The sequence below is a fragment of the Rhinolophus hipposideros genome (assembly GCF_964194185.1).
Source record: "Rhinolophus hipposideros genome assembly, chromosome: 20".
In the NCBI taxonomy this organism is placed as follows: domain Eukaryota; kingdom Metazoa; phylum Chordata; class Mammalia; order Chiroptera; family Rhinolophidae; genus Rhinolophus; species Rhinolophus hipposideros.
In genome coordinates, this window is record NC_138066.1 from 10,312,522 (window position 1) to 10,330,982 (window position 18,461).

Below are 18,461 nucleotides of genomic sequence, written 5' to 3' on the forward strand. Positions count from 1 at the left end.
CTCCTGGAATCAGGGAGAAGTTATTAAAGTGAAGAAAACCTAGGGCTAGGAGCTAGAATAGCTGTATCCAGAGAGAAAACTCAGACCCATATAGAAACTCCTGGGTCTAGAGAAGTATAATCCACAGGCTTAAAAAATAAAAGTGCAAGTGAAAGGAGAGAGAACTACCCTCTATGGCAATGACACAGGGATAATATACGGGACATTAGGGAGACACATCGTACTGGGTATGCATCTGCACAGCCCGCAGGTAGTGATCTTTCCAGGCATGACAACAGGAAATGCAGCCTTGTAGGTCCTCCTTGCTCGAAGAAACATATCCCTCAAAGATTCGATCCAGGGAGATGGCATGACAGCATAAGCGGATGATCTCATTGCTCATCTGCAGAACGGGTCCCGACAGCCTCAATTCACAGCTTTAGTTGCACCCACCCCTTTCTCTGAATCTCCCTGACCATGCCTCAGGTCTCGGCCTCCTGCTTCCTGATCTGACTCCTGATATCCGCCGGCTGGGCGCTGTTCTCCACTTCTGGCGGGCAGCACCTCCCTCCCTGCCTCAGCCCAGCTTGCAACTGTGCTTGCCAGCGAGCACTCAGCTTGGTGCCTTTCTCCCACATGTGGGCTCTGGTACCCCAGTTGAAATGTGCCAGATCCTGCTCCTCAAAAGCCAATGTTCCTTTCTAAATCTACCTCTTGCCCACTGCAATTTCCATCTTTGGTATTGAGACGAAGAATCTTTCCCTTCTGTACAAGTCAGCCTGGGAGTCTGTCGTTCCTGCCTCCCTCCCCACACTCCATCACCTCTTCTCAAAGACCCTCCTCTCACCTAGGCTACTTCCCTCTGGGAGCAAAATGTTCATCCCAGACCCCAGCTCTGAGCATCACTAACATTGACAATGCAGGCAGGCGCCTTTGGTCGCTGTCTGACCAGAAGGGTGCTCCTGTTTTTTCACCACAGATCTTCTGCTAAGGGAATTCCACCGTCTTTAGAATATCTGAGTTCTGTCAATGTGGCCACCCTCTAAAAACCCTCTGCCCCACCGTCTGCTGACACACACCTTTCGGAAGAGGGAGGTCAGTCTCTCCCGAGTGTTGTAGTGGGGAGAGTTGACCCAGATGATGCGGATGAGACTGATCAACTTAGGAAGCTTATTAGGGATGTCCTTAGGCCGCACGAAGGCTAATTCCTGGTAAGGTTCCTTCAGGATTGACAGAAAAGTCAGGTTCGACTGTGCTTGACAAGAACCATCCTGGCAATAGAGAGAAACCAGGAGTAAACTTATCTACTGAAAAGAATTGGTTCAAAGCGAGTGCTTTTCATCCATCTTGAACCCCAACCTGTCTTGCTTCCACTGGGAAGTAGTCCCATAACCCAGCCCTACCTGCTACCAACCATTTCAGGTCTCTGCAGCGCCCAGGGTCACAGTTTACACACAATGACTTTCATTCATGTACTAGTTTCTGCGAAAGTATTTTTATGTCTTTTCTCATGTGTAGTCCCAGCTCCCCTACTAGACTGGGAGTTACCCAAGCTCAGGTTTTGTGTCTATTCCCCTAGTTCCTCCAGTTGAACTCAGCATTCTGCACAAAGTAGGTACTCAACAACTGTTGATCAACTATCATGTTTCCCCGAAAATAAGACCTAGCTGGACAATCAGCTCTAATGAATATTATATTATATTATATTATATTATATTATATTATATTATATTATATTATATTATATTATATTATATTATATTATACCTGGTCTTATAAGACCAGGTCTTATATTAATTTTTGCTCCAAAAGATGCATTAGAGCCAATTGTCCTGCTAGAACTTATTTTCGGGGAAACATTGTAACTGGACATCACTCCCATTCATCCCCATAGTTTCTTTCACTGCTCTGTACTCAACCAAGGTTTTAGACTTTCCACCTAGCTGTGCCTCAATTCCCTCAATACCTCGCTTAAAATTCCACCTAGGGAGAGAAGTCTTCTATCTCTGTACTCTATAGAGCACTCTGACCTTCTGTGTCTCCAACAATAACATAATCAGCTTGTCATACTATATCAAATTTATGCTTTACGTGTTTATCTTGCAACCCTCTTAGCTGAACCCCATGGGTTCCTCTCTGATCCCATGACATCTAGTAATCCTATTTTGCGTAAGTCTTATTTTCTCAGCTGGATTGGGCTCATAGAGGGTACTCAATGTATATTTGTTGATTAACTAGTTGTCTCTCTAACTAAACTAGAAGCTCCTTGAGACCTTATGTTCTGCTATTTTATACTCTCCCATCAGTACAAGCCCAGTCACGGGGTGAATCTATCTTCTCTGTTGATGATTATGTTGGATCCCTCTTCTTAGCACCCTATCTTGTCCGAATCACTGTCCACTTTCTGCTAAACCTCCGTCCTTCTAGCCACTCACACACCTGGATCTGCTGGGCCAGTTTCACAAAGGGTGCCAAGTAGGAAGACTTGGCAAGACGCAGGATGGACTCAATGTGTTTCACTCCTTCCTTCACCAGCTGTGTACTGATGCCAGACAGGTCCATGCATCGGTTGCGCCAGAACTCAATCTCCTCCAAAGGACCTAAATTTTCTCCTGTATCCACAGTCTCCTGGGCGCTGAGCACCTCCTTTATCTGCCGGGTCCAGTGGATCATGGAGGCTGCAGGAGAGAATGCAAAATCTCTTCATTTCTTCACTCCCCAATGTGTCCTTCCCTCTGCCTTCCTTTCCCAGCATCTGGGCTGCCCCTTTTCCTCTCCCCTAGGATCCCCGACACAATGGCAATGCCAGCCACTCACTCTCTAGCCGCTGCACCAGCTCTTTGTCCTTAAACACCACCTCAGGCTTCATGTTCATGGCCTCTGCAGGGATGTAGAGAACAGTGTGCCCCTCCAGTTTGTACCGAGTATCTAAGGAAAGGAAAGGACCATGGAAGTTCATAGAAAAGAAGGCGTTTATGTCACCCCAGTTTTGATCATGGTTAATGGTCTCGGGAGCAGGAAGTATATTTCAAAAGAGCAGGCAGGAGAAATTGACTCAAACTTTTTTAATATCAAAAGGAAACATGACAGAAGGCAAGAGAGAAACCTCATTGAGGTATACTAAGAGACTGTTATAAAACAAGGTCACAAATCTGTACCATGCCCTCAACACTCTCTTCTAAGACACATACACTGTCCTACTTCCTCCATGCCACCTACATTTCCTCTTGTTCCTCTACATTTCCCACATCTACTCTTGGAAATTTCCAACTCTAAGTTTGAGCAGGTTTGCCCAACTGCTCTATAGCAGAAAACTGTATCTGGATTAGAAGGCAAATTCTGTATCTTCTATTCATTCAACAAACACATACCAAGTACCTACTCGGTGCCAGGCAATGTAGGTACTCGGGTTGAGTCTCCCATGTGCCTCACCAGCTCTACTGTCAGCGGGGCACTAGAACAGTGTTGAGGCACCAGGCACTCACGCCTTTCTGCTCACCTGTCAGGCACGCCAAGAACCTATGCAGATGAGAAGCAAAATGATTCCGAATACTCTCAGGCCAAGTTGTGTTTGTAAAAATCTGAGGGGCAAAGACACCACTGAGGAGGCGAAGCAGGGCTGGGATGTAGGAACCCCGCACCGTCCCAAACTGCACAATTGCCTCAAAGTTCTCTGGAGTGATGGGAACCGGTGCTTGGCGGATGAAGTAGACAATCTGGTTCTGGGTCTGCATGAAAGACATTCGATCAGAGTTCAGTCACCAGGCCCAGCCATGATACCCAAAGGAACCTGAGGCTCCAATCATGAAAGCCTGACTGAGTTCCTTGTAACATTCCCTTATCAGATCCTGATCCGTCTCCAAATGTCAGTGTCATGAGGTACTCACTTTCTTTTCAGGTACATAATAGAGTCCATAGCCAGAGATGTAAGGAGAAAATGCAGAGAGCATGCCTTGAGGATAGAGACTGTGTATTACGTCCAATTTGGCTGCAGAACCAAGCACAGTGACTAGGATATATTAGATGCTCAATAAATGTTGGATGGATGGATGGATGGATGGATGGATGGATGGATGGATGGATGGATGCATGGATGGATGGATGGATGGATGGATGGATGGATGGATGGATGGATGGATGGATGGAATGAAAAGGATAGAATGGACAAAGCACTTTCAGCTATAGGAAAAGCAGAAAGGAGAAGGACTGGAAGAAAGAGATAATTGTTTAGGGTTTACCATTTCAATTGCATATATTTTTCTGTCAATTTTTCATTTATGTTTCAATTTTGTTTATAGTGAATTTTAGTTGCTTACATTCAGGAATGTATAACTTTCATGTATAATGGTTAAAACTTTTTAAAGTTTCTGACTTCTACATGCTTAGAAAGATCATTCCCACCCTAAGATCAGATTCACCTGTTTTTTTTTCTTTAGTGCTTTTGTAACTACTCTTTATAATTTATTTAATTTTTAAAACTGAAAACAAAACACAAATAAGAAATTAATAATCATCTAACTTCCCACTACCCAAAATTAAATGTTGGCATTTTGTGTCTATAGTTTTAAAAGCTTAACAACTATTATTATTTTTAAAGACATATGTTAATTATAAATAACCAAAACAATGCAGAAAAGTACAAAGATAAAGTTACAATGTCATATAAAATTCCACCATCCAGGCGATGTCATTAACATTAGAGAAAAAAATTATTCCGAACATCTTTTTATAGATATATACATGCAGAAAAATAAAATAGTTATTTCAAAATAGGATTACGCTATTTTTAATTAAAAGTATTAAATTTAATTTCACTTGGATTTAATAGAATAAAAAGACATTGATGTGACTATAAGGAATCGATAAGCTTCAAATAAATGTTTCTTTACCTGTAAGAGAGATTTCTTCTCAAAAGACCCCTTTCTAAAGTTATAAGCGAGATTATTAAAAATATTAAGAGGTTAGTTTTCTCACTACCTTTCCATTTTAATTTCTATTGACTCTGCTTTGAAAGATAAAAACACTGGCATCTCATATTCTCTCTCATTTTCTCACCGCTTCCCAACTTTTGTTACAGTACTATTTTTACATTGTCCAAATTGATAATATTCACATTTTATGGCATAGACATAATTCCCACAGTTATTTAGTTTAGATCTTTATGTAAATGAATTGAATGTTCATAGATTCTCTATTCCTAAATTTTTTATTTGGTTCATTTCTAAATAGGCTGAACTTTTGCTGATGATGTTATTTTTGTTTTTTTAAAGTAGGGTTCTTTCAAGATTGAAAATGACTGCCTGTCTGGTTGCCTTTATACTTAACCATCTAGGCCAGGAACAATACCTTTGGGTCACGCTATCTTTCCTGAAGGATGCTGTGGGAGTGGGCTTCTGGGTGTTCAGAGAAGTCTGAGACCAGCCTGATGTTTCCCTATGATAGATAATTTTAGATAGATAGATAGATAGATAGATAGATAGATAGATAGATAGATAGATAAGGTTTTTTGACTAGAGGCCTAAATAATATTTACCCAAGTTTTTATTTTGAAAACAATTCCAACCCATAAAAAAGGTGCAAGAAAAACACAATGAACAACAACATACGCTTCATCTAGATTCTCTAATTGTTAATAGTTTTCCATGTTTTACTTGATTGGGCCCTGTCCACCCCCTCCCTCTCTCTCTCTCTCTCTCTCAGCTTAGCCATTTGAAAATTAGCAGCAGACATCATAATACTACATCCTGAAATACTTCAGCGTACTCATATAGCTCCTAAAAACAAGGATATTCTCCAACATACCCAACACTAGTTATCACACTCAGAAAATTTAACTTCATATAATACTTATATAATACATAATCCATATTCAATTTTCCCCATTGTCCCAATAATGTAATTTACATCTGGTTTTTTCCCATCCAGGATCCATTCCAGGATCACATATGGTCATGTCTCCTTAGTCAACTTTAATCCCTCACAGTTCCCCAGTCTTTTTCTTTCTTCCATGACATTGATATTTCTAATCATTAAAGTCAGTTGTTTTCCAAAATGTCCCTTAATTTGGATTTATCTGATTATTTTCTCATTATTAGATTCAAGTTAAATATTCTTGGCAGGAATGCCACATAGCTGATACTTTGAAAGAATTAATTTCCTCAAATTTTAGTAGCTTAACTAAGATGTATTGATATTAGACATTGTGTAATAAATTTTGAAATAAAGTATGTCTTTTTAATTTCCAGATTCAGTTCCTTCTGCAGTTCAGGAAAATTATTTTACCTTTAAATTTATATACTGTTTCATTAATTGGCTCAATTAGATTACCTGTGTCTGTCTTTCATGTCTATTAACTTCTCTCTAATTGTGCTGTCATTGGATTTTCTCTTCTGCATGCACTGTAATTATCTCAAGCCTCTCTTCTACATCAGTTCAGATTTTCAAAGATAGTTATTCAGTCCCTTACTGTTTCTGACCTACCGTGTTTCCCAAAAATAAGATCTGGCCGGACATCAGTTCTAATGTATCTTTTGGAACAAAAATTAATATAAGACCTGGTATTATATTATATTATATTAAAAACCCAGTCTTACATTATATTAAAATAAGAGCGGGTCTTATGTTAATTTTTGCTCCAAAAGATGGATTAGAGCTGATGGTCCAGCTAGGTCTTATTTTTGGGGAAACATGGTACTAGTTTTGTAACATGGTGCTGTTTCCTAAAATCTGCAATCTCCCTCTTATCTCATTCTCATGTTTTATCATTTCACCTCTCAGCTTTCTAAAAAACTGAATTCATGCTCTTATTAAGTCATACTATAACAAGAAGTTGTTGTGAGGAATTTCCTTCTGTTCAGTGATGTTTTCCTTGTTTGCATGCTTTGCTCTGTTTTTGGTCTTTTTTCCCCCGCTTGATGAAATATGCTTTCAGATGCCATGCAATTTCTTTTCACTTTCCTCATGCTTGAGCAGCAATATGAATTCATTCTTTTTGCTATAATGTACCATGGGGTGACTTCTTGATGTCCCACTGTGAGAGCCAGTTTTTATCCCCCTCAAAATTAAAGTGAAATAGTTGAGTCTTTTATGTTTTATTCACTTTTCTCTAGCCTAAGAGAATTGCATGAGGGGGATGGGCAGGTGGTTAAGGCTAATTTAAAACAGTGTAAAATCTTTGTTAAAATACTTGGGTTCTTTCTCTCTTTTCAGATTATGTTAAATGCCCAATCTAAGGTTCAATCCGTATCACTGGGGTCCACCATTCCTGTGGGGAGAATGGTTTGCTTAACTCAGTGCATAGACTTTTCATTGACCACCACTTTTAAAGTTTATTAGATTAGATTATGCTTCTTTCCAAGTTTGTTTACTCTTGGGCGGGTTTTTTCTGGTTTTGCTTTTTGCTCATTTTATCAAGTATTCATGGGTAATAATTTTTTAAGGAAGTGTCAATTGACCACCTTAACCCAGGAGAATGTAATTAAGTCTGTGATCTATTTAGCAGGCATTTAAGCATGCTAAATAGTTTTTTTTAGGCTTTTTGAGGCATATTTGACAACTAAAAATTGTGTATTAAGGTGTACAACTTAATGTTTTAATATGTGTATATATTGTGAAATGATCACCACAATCAAGCTAATTAGCATATCCATCATCTCACATAGTTACCATTTCTTTCTTTTTGTGTGTGTGGTAAGAACACTTAAGATTTACTCTCTTAGCAAACTTCAAGTATACAATACACTATTATTAACTATCATTACCATGCTGCATATTAACTCTCCAGAATTTAATTCATATTGCATAACTGAAACTTTGTACCCTTTTCCCCCAGTTTAATTAAGATATGATTGACCTATAACATTATATTAGTTTCCCTAAAACTAATAAAAACAAATAAAACTTAAAAAAACCATTATATTAGTTTAACGTGTACAACATAATGATTTGATATATGAATTTATTGAAAAATGATTACAAGTTTAGTTAACATCCTCACATAGTTACAAATTTTCTTATCATGAGAACTTTTAAGACCTACTCACTTAACAACTTTCAAATATATAATACAGTCTTGTTAAGTACAGTCACCATGCTGTACATTGTATCCCCAGAACTTATTCATCTTATATCTGAAAGTTTGTGGGCCGGCCCGGTGGCTCCGGTGGTTAGAGCTCCGTGCTCCTAACTCTGAAGGCTGCCGGTTCGATTCCCACATGGGCCAGTGGGCTCTCAAAAAAAAAAAAAAAAAAAAAAAAAAAAAAAAGATGCTCCCTCCGGTGAGGGTCAGTGGCTAGCTGACACTCTTATATCTGAAAGTTTGTACCTTTTGACTACTTTCACCCATTTTCCCTATTCTCCAACCCCCTGACTCTGGCAACTACCAACCTGTTTCAATGAGTTAGGTTCTTTGTTTTTTTCCTAGATTCCACATATAAATGAGATGATACAATATGTATCTTTCTCTGTCTGACTTATTTCACTTAGTATAATGTGCTTAAGATCCATCCATGTTGTTGAAAATGGCAGGGGTTTTTTCCTTTCTCATTGCTGAAATATATACATATAATTCATCTTACATAACTGAAACTTTGTTTTATATATATATATATACATATATATATATGTATATATTTTCTGTATCCGTTCATCATCCATTAGTGGACACTTAGGCTGTTCCCATATCTTGGCTACTGTAAATAATGCTACAATGAACATGAGGGTGTACATATTGATTCAATATATTAATTTTATTTCCTTTGAATACTTAAGTGGAATTGCTAGATCAAATGGTAGTTCTATTTTAAATCTTTTGAAGAAACTCCATACTATTTTCTGTAGTGGCTGCACCAATTTACATTCCCAAGAACAATGCACAAGAGTTCCCTTTATTCACATCCTCACCAATATTTGTTATCTCTTGCCTTTTTTATGATAACCACTATAACAGGTGTGAGGTGAATGTCATTGTGGATTTGATTTTCATTTCCCTGATGATTAGTGATGTTGAGCATCTTTTCATGTATGAGGTCAGACAACTAAGTTCTCGAACTCATCCTAGAATAAATGCTACATACCTCACTGCTGAATATCACTATGGTCACCTTCAAAATACTCCCCTTGGGAAGCTATGCACCAGCACCAGCACCTCGTCCATTCTTCAAAGCAATTTTGGAACTCTTTTTCTGGAATGGCCATTAGAGCTGTGGTTGTATTACCCTTGATGTCCTGAATGTCACCAAAATGTCTTCCTTTCAATATTTCCTTTATCTTTGGGTAAAGAAGTCATTGAGGGCTAGATCAGGTGAGCATAAAGAGTGTTCCAACACAGTTGTTTGTTTACTGGTTAAAAACTCCCTCATAGATAGTGAGCTGGTCCATTGTCGTGATGCAGGAGCCATGAATTGTTGGTGAAAAGTTCAGGTCGTCTAACTTTTTCACGCAGCCTTTTTAGCACTTCCAAATAGTAGACTTGGTTAACTGTTTGTCCCATTGGTACAAATTCATAATGAATAATCCCTCTAATATCAAAAAAGGTTAGCAACATCGTTGCAACGTTCGCAAACTTAATTGTCAGACCATTAATTGTCAGACCATATGCTGGCCATTTGTACGTCTTGTTTGGAAAAATTTCTTTTCAATTCCTCTGCTCATTTTTTAATCAGATTGTCTATCTTTTTGCTATGAGTTCTTTACATTTTTTGGATAATAACTTCTATCAGATTTATAACTTGCAAATATCTTCTCCAGTACATTAGGTTGCCTTTTCATTTTGTTGATGGCTTCTTTTGCTGTGCAAGTTTTTCAGTATGATGTAGTTCCACTTGTTTATTTTTGCTTTTCCTGCCTTTGCTTTTGGTATCAGAATCTTTATACCCTTTGACCAAAGTCTCCCCTTTTCCCCCTCCCTCCAGATAAACAGATTGTTTTTTTAGTAAATTTTATTGGGGAATATTGGGGGACAGTGTGTTTCTCCAGGCCCATCAGCTCCAAGTCGTTGTCCTTCAATCTAGTTGTGGAGGGCACAGCTCAGCTCCATCTCCAGTTGCCGTTTTCAATCTTTAGTTGCAGGGGGCACAGCCCACCAACCCATAGTGGGACTGGCAACCTGGTTGTTGAGAGCTCGCACTCTAACCAACTGAGCCATTCGGCCACCCCTCCAGAAACTCAGCGGCAGCTCATTGTCTTCAATCTAGTTGTGGCCCATGTGAGAATCGAACCGGCAACCCTGTGGCTCAGATCTTGCACTCTCACCAACAGAGCCATGTAGTCGTCCCCTAGATTTTTTTTAATGGAAAAACATTATTTTCCATGTTGCCTAATTCTATTCATTGAATAATTCATCCTTCCCCTCAGATTTTAAGTGCCACTTTTATAGAAAATGCTTACATATATGCTTCTGTACTTTGTTTCTTTATTGTTGCTTATATAATGTATATTCCTGCTCCAGTACAACTGTTTTTAATTACTGCAGTTTAATAAAAGATTTTCATGTTCACAAATCTCCTCCATTACTTTCCTTCTTCATCATTTTGTTTGCTATTTTCATGCATTTTTCTGGATATATTTTAAAATCCTTTACACAAGGTATCTAGGGACTGTGGCACTTTGATTGGAATTACATTAAAATGGTACATGTTTTCAGATGGAATGATCTTTATAATATTAAGATTCCCTTCCAGAAACAGGGTATGGCTCACCATTTATTCAAATCTTTTTTGGCCTTCAACAAAGTTATTTTCATTCCATATAAATCCTACATACTTTTCGCAAAGTTTTGTTCCTTTTGTGAACGAAATCTTTTTTTCATAATGTTTTATAGGTGATTATTGTCAATATACAGGGGAAAAACATAGCCTGTTTTTGCCTTTGTTTCATATGGGACAATTCACAAATTGCCATTGCACAGGACCACGCTCATCTTCATTATCATTGAGATTTTTTTGTATGTGCTGTCAATAAAAGCAAAGCAATAGCCTTTTTCTTTTCCAACATTTTATTTCAAAAATTTTCAACATACAACAAAGTTAAAAGAACTTTACAATAATGACCAGTACACCCGCCACCCAGATTCTACCACTAACATTTTACTATACGAAAGGCCGACAATTAAGTTCACGAACTTTTTCACCGTGCACTTACGCGTACAATGATCTTTTAACTCTCTCCTTACCCATGGTTTACCCTTCACTAACGTATCTTCCACCTTGTTGAAATAGTTATCTATCTAACCATGAAAGCCTCCAATATTTCCCTCTAGGATAAAGGCCAAATTCTTTGCATGACATAAAAGTTCCCTCACAAGCTGACCCAAATCCACCATTTCAGTATCACTTCCCACAACTCCTCTTTTCTTTTACATAAAGTATTCTTTACCTGAACAGCTCTTACCCAGACTCGATGAAATCCTACTTACCCTTCATCCCCAATTCAAATATCATCTCCATTGCCAAGCCTTGCCAGTACTCCACTGGCTACATTAGTTTCTCCCATAAAGCTCCTATAAAGCTTAGCCCATGCATCATAATATGTTGTAAATATTTTTATACGTCTTGTCTTCCCCACTAGACCATGAGATCATCAAAAGCCTCATTCCTGTCTGTACCCTACTGCCAAGCAGGGTGTCTGACACCCTGTGAGGCTCAATAGACCTTAGGCACAGGAGATAAGACTCGAAGATGATGGAGATACACAGAACCCTCAGCTCCCTGGAAGACCACCTTGGAGTCTGGGAAAGTGGGGTACCCACCTGTACAGGCATGCCCAGATCTAGCTTCAGCCCCAAATAGGGGTCAATGAAGATGGTGAGGATAGGCTCTGAAGGATCCTGGGAAAAGTGTTCCAGAATGGCATCATGCTCCTCTGTCCATTTGGCATCTGCCAGTCCTGTCAGCACAGCTCGGGACAGGAAAAGGGGCTTCTACAGGAGAACAGAGAGCCAAGAAAAGGTACAGCTGTTAGGATGAGTCATTTCTCCCATCCACAATCACATGTGAGGACCTGGGAGATGAGAGAAGTCAGACAGGTCCAGAATGGTGAAGAGAAAGCTGAGGATGAACTGCTTTTAAAGAAACAAGATAGTAAGATTCTCTTGCCTCTATGAGTAAAAATAGAATGGATCATAGGGGAAAACTAAGCGCTTTCCTTAGTTTCCTTTCAAGGAAGCTATTTTTCCTTGGGATGTTATCTTCCCAAGATATTTCATTTATGCCTGTGATTGTAAAAATGCATTATCAAGCAACCCTCAACTTCAAAGTCAAACTAAATTATAGGAACATATTAACATAAATCAAGCAATTAGGAACAAGAAGATGACAAGCTGGAAAAGGGATAAGGGTGCGAGAGCAATTTCTTCATGATGCAGCCTCCTCAGGATACTGTAATAAGTATGAGATATTAGTTAAAAGTCAATTGGCATAGCAGTGAGGAAGAAGTGAGGGAAAAAGAAAATACTGGAGAACACCAAAGAACAACTCAATTAGATGAAAAATAAATTGTAACTGATTGCCAGAAAAAATAATTACTCTGATAGAGCTCAGTGAAACTGAGAAGCCATCCTATCCTTCTCCCAGTACTGCTGGAACATGAGAAGGAATCTATTTTATTTAAAGTTTCCAGCTCAACAAAACTTAGTGATCTAAATCTTTCCTGTGTAAAAACATAGGTGAACCAATGAGAAAAACACTGAGACCCCAATAAATAAATGGACATAAGGACATTAACAGACATGTCATGCCACAAAAAAGAGAAAGTGAAAATATGAAAAAGTGTTCAATTTATCTTAAAGTCAAAGAAATACAAATAAAAATAGTAAAAATATATCATTTATTGCCTATCATTTTTTAAATCCTTGCTAAACTGATAACACCCAGGCCTAGAAAGGGTTTGTTGCTAGTGTAAGAGCAAAAAGTACAATTCATTTGGAAAACAGCTTGGCATTATGTATTAAAAGCATTAGAAATGTTTTTTACTCTCTGATTCAATAATTCCATGTACAGGAATCTATCTAAGGAAATACTAAGTGTTTCAAAATGTGTTAGTTGTACTTATAATATTCATCACAGTATTATTTTGAAAGCAAAAATATAGAAATGGCAAAATGTCCAAGAGTCATGATTTAACTATGCTACATACATCTAATCAAGCACTACGTGGCCATTAAAAAAGTTGCTTCCAAAAAATATATAATAACATGAATAATAATAAAAAAATTTTGTGAAAAGGCTTACTAAAAAATGTGGAGGTGGCCGGATGGTTCAGTTGGTTAGAACATGCGCTCTCAACAACAAGGTTGCTGGTTCAGTTACCGCATGGGATGGTGGGCTGCGCCCCCTGCAACTAAGGTTGAAAATGGCGACTGGACTTGGAGCTAAGTTACACCCTCCACAACTACATTGAAGGACAACGACTAATGGGTCCTGGAAAAATACACTGTTCTCCAATATTCCCCAATTAAAATATACATATATATATATATGGTAGAGTTAGGTTTATTTTTTAAAAACTCACAAAACTATACACAGAAAGAAAAGACATGTACCAAAATATTAACATTGAATGTGTTTTGACAGTAATGCTATGACTTTTAGTTTCCTTTTCTTTGTTTTACTATCCTGTCCTTTCCAATGTTTTCTTTAATGACTTGTTATTACTTTTGTCTCCCTTTTTAAAAAATTTCAACTTCACCACTCTGTTCTTCTAACCCATGTAACTATGGGCATGGCTAGGCCCTGATGCAACTTGGAAATAAAGATGTAGGGGTCATTTAGTGCTAAATTCTACAAGTGCTTGAAGTGGCTTCTGTAAATTGTTCGGCCAAAGGAGAGAACTAAAGGAAAGGAAGAAAGTGAATGCCTTAGAAATTAGCATCCACTTAAGACAATATCTGCCCAGCTTGTTCCAGTTGTTCAGATATTCGCCATACAATTGACATAGCTATTGAAGTTTTACCTGAGGTGAGAAGACAAAGTAGGGACAACTAAGAGACCAGTTGCTCAGTTAAAACTGTCTTCTTCTGGAGAGGTGTGGATTATGGATACCTTGGCCCTTTCCTCAGTGAACTGCATTTGTGGTGAGGAGACTACCAGTAGAGTAAGTAGAAGGAAGTGATAGATTGAAGACAATTCCTCGTATGCCATTCTGTGACTAATCCTTTGATTCAGCAGTTGTTGAGGAGAAATATTTGTCCCAAGGAAAACCCAAACTTACCACATCCACCTCAGGTTCCTGTAATTCTTCTTTTTGTACTTCAGTGTTCTCCAATGCTGGCTCTAAGAATAAAAATTTTAAAATGAAGGCATTCCTTAAAAAGTTAAAACATAGAGTCACCATATGACCCAGCAATTCTACTTCTAGTTACATAACCAAAAGAATTGGAAGCAGGGACTCGAATAGACATTTGTGTGCCAATGTTCCACAGCAGCGTTATTCACAATAGCCAAAAGGTGGAAATAAGCCACATGTCCATCAACAGATGAATGGATAAAAAAAATTGCACTGGAATATTACTCAGCCATGAAAAGGAAATTTCTGCTACACCATGAATGAACCTTAAAAACACTACGCCAAGTGAAAGAAGCCAGTCACAAAAGACCATATACTGTATGATTCCATTTATAATGAAATGTCCAGAATAGGCAAATCCATAAAGACAGAAAGTTATTGGTGGTTAATAGGATCTGGGGGGAAAGGGGAATGGGGAGTGGCTGGTAAAAGTCTAGGCTGGGATGCAACTTAGAATTAGAGATATAGGAAACACCTAGTGCCAATTTCTCAGGGTACTCAAAGTGACTTACTGGGGGTGGAATGAAAATGCTTTAGTGGTGATGGTTGCACAGCTTTGTGAATATACCAAAAATCACTGAACTGTATACTTTAAAAGACTGAATTTTATATTAAGTAAATTATGTCTTAATTTCTTTTAAAAAGCTGACTGGTGCTGGGAGAAACAGGGGAGGTAGCGAGGGGAGGCAGGGGAATGAGGGCAGTTAATATTAAGGTTATTCTAGGCATTCAGCTTCTGGCCTCCCGTTCCTCCCCCAATCCTCTTCCCACATGGAGAAGTTGGGTCCATAGAAATTGGTCCCTCTCCAAACAATCAGGCTGCTGGGTACTCATTTCTGCCACACCCATTCTGGAACCCCCTTAAAACCCGGATCAGGGTTTCTCTCCTGATCTCCCCTGACCCAGGTGTACCTCCTGATCTGTTGCTCACACAGGAGACGAGGGTAAAATTGATAGGTTTCCTATCACCCATGGGCTGAAAGGAAGAAGGAACAATGAAATAGAACCAAGATTTTGGGGAATAGGACACTCCAACTTCCAGAAAGAAAAATTAAGAGGGGAGTGAGGCACAGAGGCCAAGGAAGGAAATCATGAAAAAGATAGAGTAGATGATTCCAGGAGTTTTGTGGTGAGTGAGACAGGTAATCAAGAAATCTAACACCCTTTCGCCCTTTGAGAAAACTAAGGGTATTTACGATTTCAGAGAGGAACTAGGCTGGGGGAGAGAGATTGAGACAATCTGAAAAGTAAACTGGTTTTGTCTTCTATAATACAATTTATATAAAGTCTAACTCATGCAATATTATACTAGTATATGATGTTCATGGATACATGCAGTAAAAAAAAATCTTGAGAGTAATAAACACCAACTCAGGATAGCGGTGACCTGTGGTAAAGGAGAGGAGAGCTTTTGGGACCAAGGCAGAGGGCAAACAGGGATTTCCTTGTTGCCATCACACTTTATTCGTACATTGGATGATGGGTACATAGATATTCATTATATTATTTTCTGTACTTTTTCTGATTTGTATGAAAAATGGGTCTACAATCCCTTATCCAAAACCCTTGAGGTCAAGTATATTTCAAAATTTAGACTTGTAATATAGTATGGTATGTAATACCCACCACCCCCCAGCAGGCTCTGGAACAGCACTCCACAATCAAACTTTTAATATTAGTAGTATCTCTGCAGTAAAACATGAAAAATTTATGCTAAGGGGCTTAAATAGACTATAAACACCTTCATGTCAGTTTAGGTTATGTTTTACCACCAAATAAGTTTGGATACCAAACTTTGGGGGGGGAAATCTGTTAGTTCCTAGTGCTTTTTAAAATTAGAGATATGGGATTAGGAACCTGTATTTCTTCTTCTCTTAATGGGCATTAAAAGGCACTTAGGGACGCAAAGGATGTCAATACAACTTCAAAAGGGTGTTTGCCATTTAACACCATCCTTTACCAAAAAATGTTTTCGGCCCTGTCTTAACCCATCCAGCTGCTATAACAAAATACCGCGGACTGGGTGGTTTATGAACAGCAGAAATTTATTTCTCACAGTTCTGGGGGCTGGAAATCTTAGATCAGGGTGCCAGCATGGTCAAGTAAGAGCCCTCTTCCCGGTTATTGACTTCTCATTGTCACACAGTGGAAGAGGGCAAGGGACTTCTCTCTAGCCACTTTTATCAGGCATTAATCCCATTCATGACAGTTCCACCCTCCTGATTTAAGCATCTCCCAAAGGTCCCACATACTAATACTGTCACATTAGGATTTCAACATATAAGTTTTGGGTGGACACAAACACTCAGACCATAGCAGGCCCCCTCTGTCTCCAGTGGGATAGGCCTCAATCCCTGCCCAACTCCAATGATTACAGGGATTAATGTTCGTTTCAGGGAGCCTGGAAGGGCCCAAGTCTTCTCTGAACCTCTATTAAGGTTACATGTCAGCTGGAAAGTTTCATATCAAACAATAAAAAAGACCTAGAGCTAAGGGAGTCAGAGATCCTTGGTGTTTGATGGTCAGTGCTTTCATTCAGAAGTTCCTTCTCTTCCCACCCCCGAGGATTCCCCAAACTGAAGCTCACTGCTTTCCCTTCTCCCTCACCCTATTCCTGGGTACCCAGCTTCTGGGAGCCAGACCCATTTTAACCTGCTTTCAAGAGAACTCAAAAGAAAAAATGTTGTACATTTCTAATGTCTGGATCCTAGGGCAAGGTCCTACGTACCCTGGACCTTTCTCCCAAACCCACGATTAATCTCTCAATCTTTAAAATGAAAAAGGGATTCTACCTCTCTCCATTTTTACAGGCTGCTAGCAGTGTAAAGAAGCCCCAGGGAAAAGGAGAGAGCTATACGTAGCTCACAGTCATATCTGCACTGGCCCATGCTCTAAGGGACAGCCCAGTGACAGCAATAGCTACCAAAAACCTTCCAACCCTATTGGCCCAGCTCATCTCCACGGAAGGAATCTCTCAGATCACAGCTGCAAGAGGCAGCCTCTTTAAATTCTTTATTCCCTCAATCTAAACATCAGGCTTCTTTTCCTGTGGCCCTGAACCTGAACCTCTTTAGTCTACCAAGGCCCTGCCAAAATGAGGGTGGAGACACAAGAGCCTCAAACAGACGGAAGAAAGCATCAGTCAGGCTTAGGATTCAAAGGGTGGCAAAGCAGGCTGAGTCTCCATGGTGATGGGTTTAATGGGAGAAAAACATTATTTGTTTTGCCACCCAGGGTGAAAATGGAAAAAAGGAAGAGATCAAACCCTCTCCAGTGGGGTAGGAGCAACCAGGACACTTGAAATAAGGAGGAAGAGGCTAAAATAAAGGATTGGCTGGTGAGCTCTTGGCGAGGGACAGGTGGGGGGGGGGTAGGTAATTTTAAGACAAAAAGAACAAGTATAAGGCTGGTCAGGAAGAAAACACACAAAAAAGGAACCAGCGGCAGACCTGAGATTCTGCTGAGCCCCCTGCTTCTTACCAGAAGCATCAGAACCTGCTCCCTACCCTAAGACCCTCCTGAAACACAAACATTCTCCCTCCAAACCCCTGGCAGCATGTACCCACCAGGCTCCTCCTTGAGAGGTTCGGGCTTAGGCTCGGGCTTCGGCTCAGGCTGGCTGGCCAGCACGGTGTCCTCTGAAGCCTGCGCGGGCAGACCATCCTGAGCAGCCAGAGGAGGCCGAGCAGCTTGCTTGCGGGCACTCCCCCGGCCATTCACTTTCCGCTTCTTCTCCACTTTGCTGGACATTGTGTAGGCAAAACCTGAAGACACATGGGAAGCTGGGAGTGCACAATGAGGCCCACCCCCAACCCAGACCCCTGATACATGCATTTTGAATTTATAAACTGACTGAGATCCCAATATCATAATCTTATCTGGGGGTAATATCATAATCTGAGACCCCAATATCATAATCTTATCTACACCCTGCTCCATTAACCACAAGGGGCCTTGCAGTCCTCACTTCTTTCCCTGGGATATTCCACTTTCTTCTGAGCATTAGGTTATAAAACAAAGTCATGCCTCAAAGCATTAGGAATAAATGGAAGTTAAAGATGGCAGGCTAACAGACATCCCACTAATGAGGGTTTAGGAACGCCTATCTCCGCCCAGAGGTATGAGAACATAAGATAACCAGGAAAAGATCTACCAAGCTGAGGTGTCGTTGCTTCTCTCAACTACTCTACTCCTGAGGGCCA

The 18,461-nt window shown here is 39.7% G+C and overlaps 1 protein-coding gene across 1 annotated transcript in view; it reads right to left on the bottom strand.

Moving 5' to 3' along the window:
• The window catches only part of DNAH2 (dynein axonemal heavy chain 2), a 97,414-nt gene extending 79,267 nt beyond the window's left edge, over window positions 1–18,147 (bottom strand). The window contains exons 1-8 of the mRNA XM_081029769.1: window positions 17,826–18,147; window positions 14,185–14,246; window positions 11,726–11,896; window positions 3,479–3,707; window positions 2,797–2,907; window positions 2,419–2,657; window positions 1,059–1,250; window positions 225–382 (exon numbers count right to left, since the gene is read on the bottom strand). Coding sequence (XP_080885895.1) covers window positions 225–382; window positions 1,059–1,250; window positions 2,419–2,657; window positions 2,797–2,907; window positions 3,479–3,707; window positions 11,726–11,896; window positions 14,185–14,246; window positions 17,826–18,129 — 1,466 coding nt within the window. The 5' untranslated portion in view covers window positions 18,130–18,147. The remainder of the gene's footprint in view (window positions 1–224; window positions 383–1,058; window positions 1,251–2,418; window positions 2,658–2,796; window positions 2,908–3,478; window positions 3,708–11,725; window positions 11,897–14,184; window positions 14,247–17,825) is intronic.
• Between the last annotated feature and the right edge of the window lie 314 nt (window positions 18,148–18,461).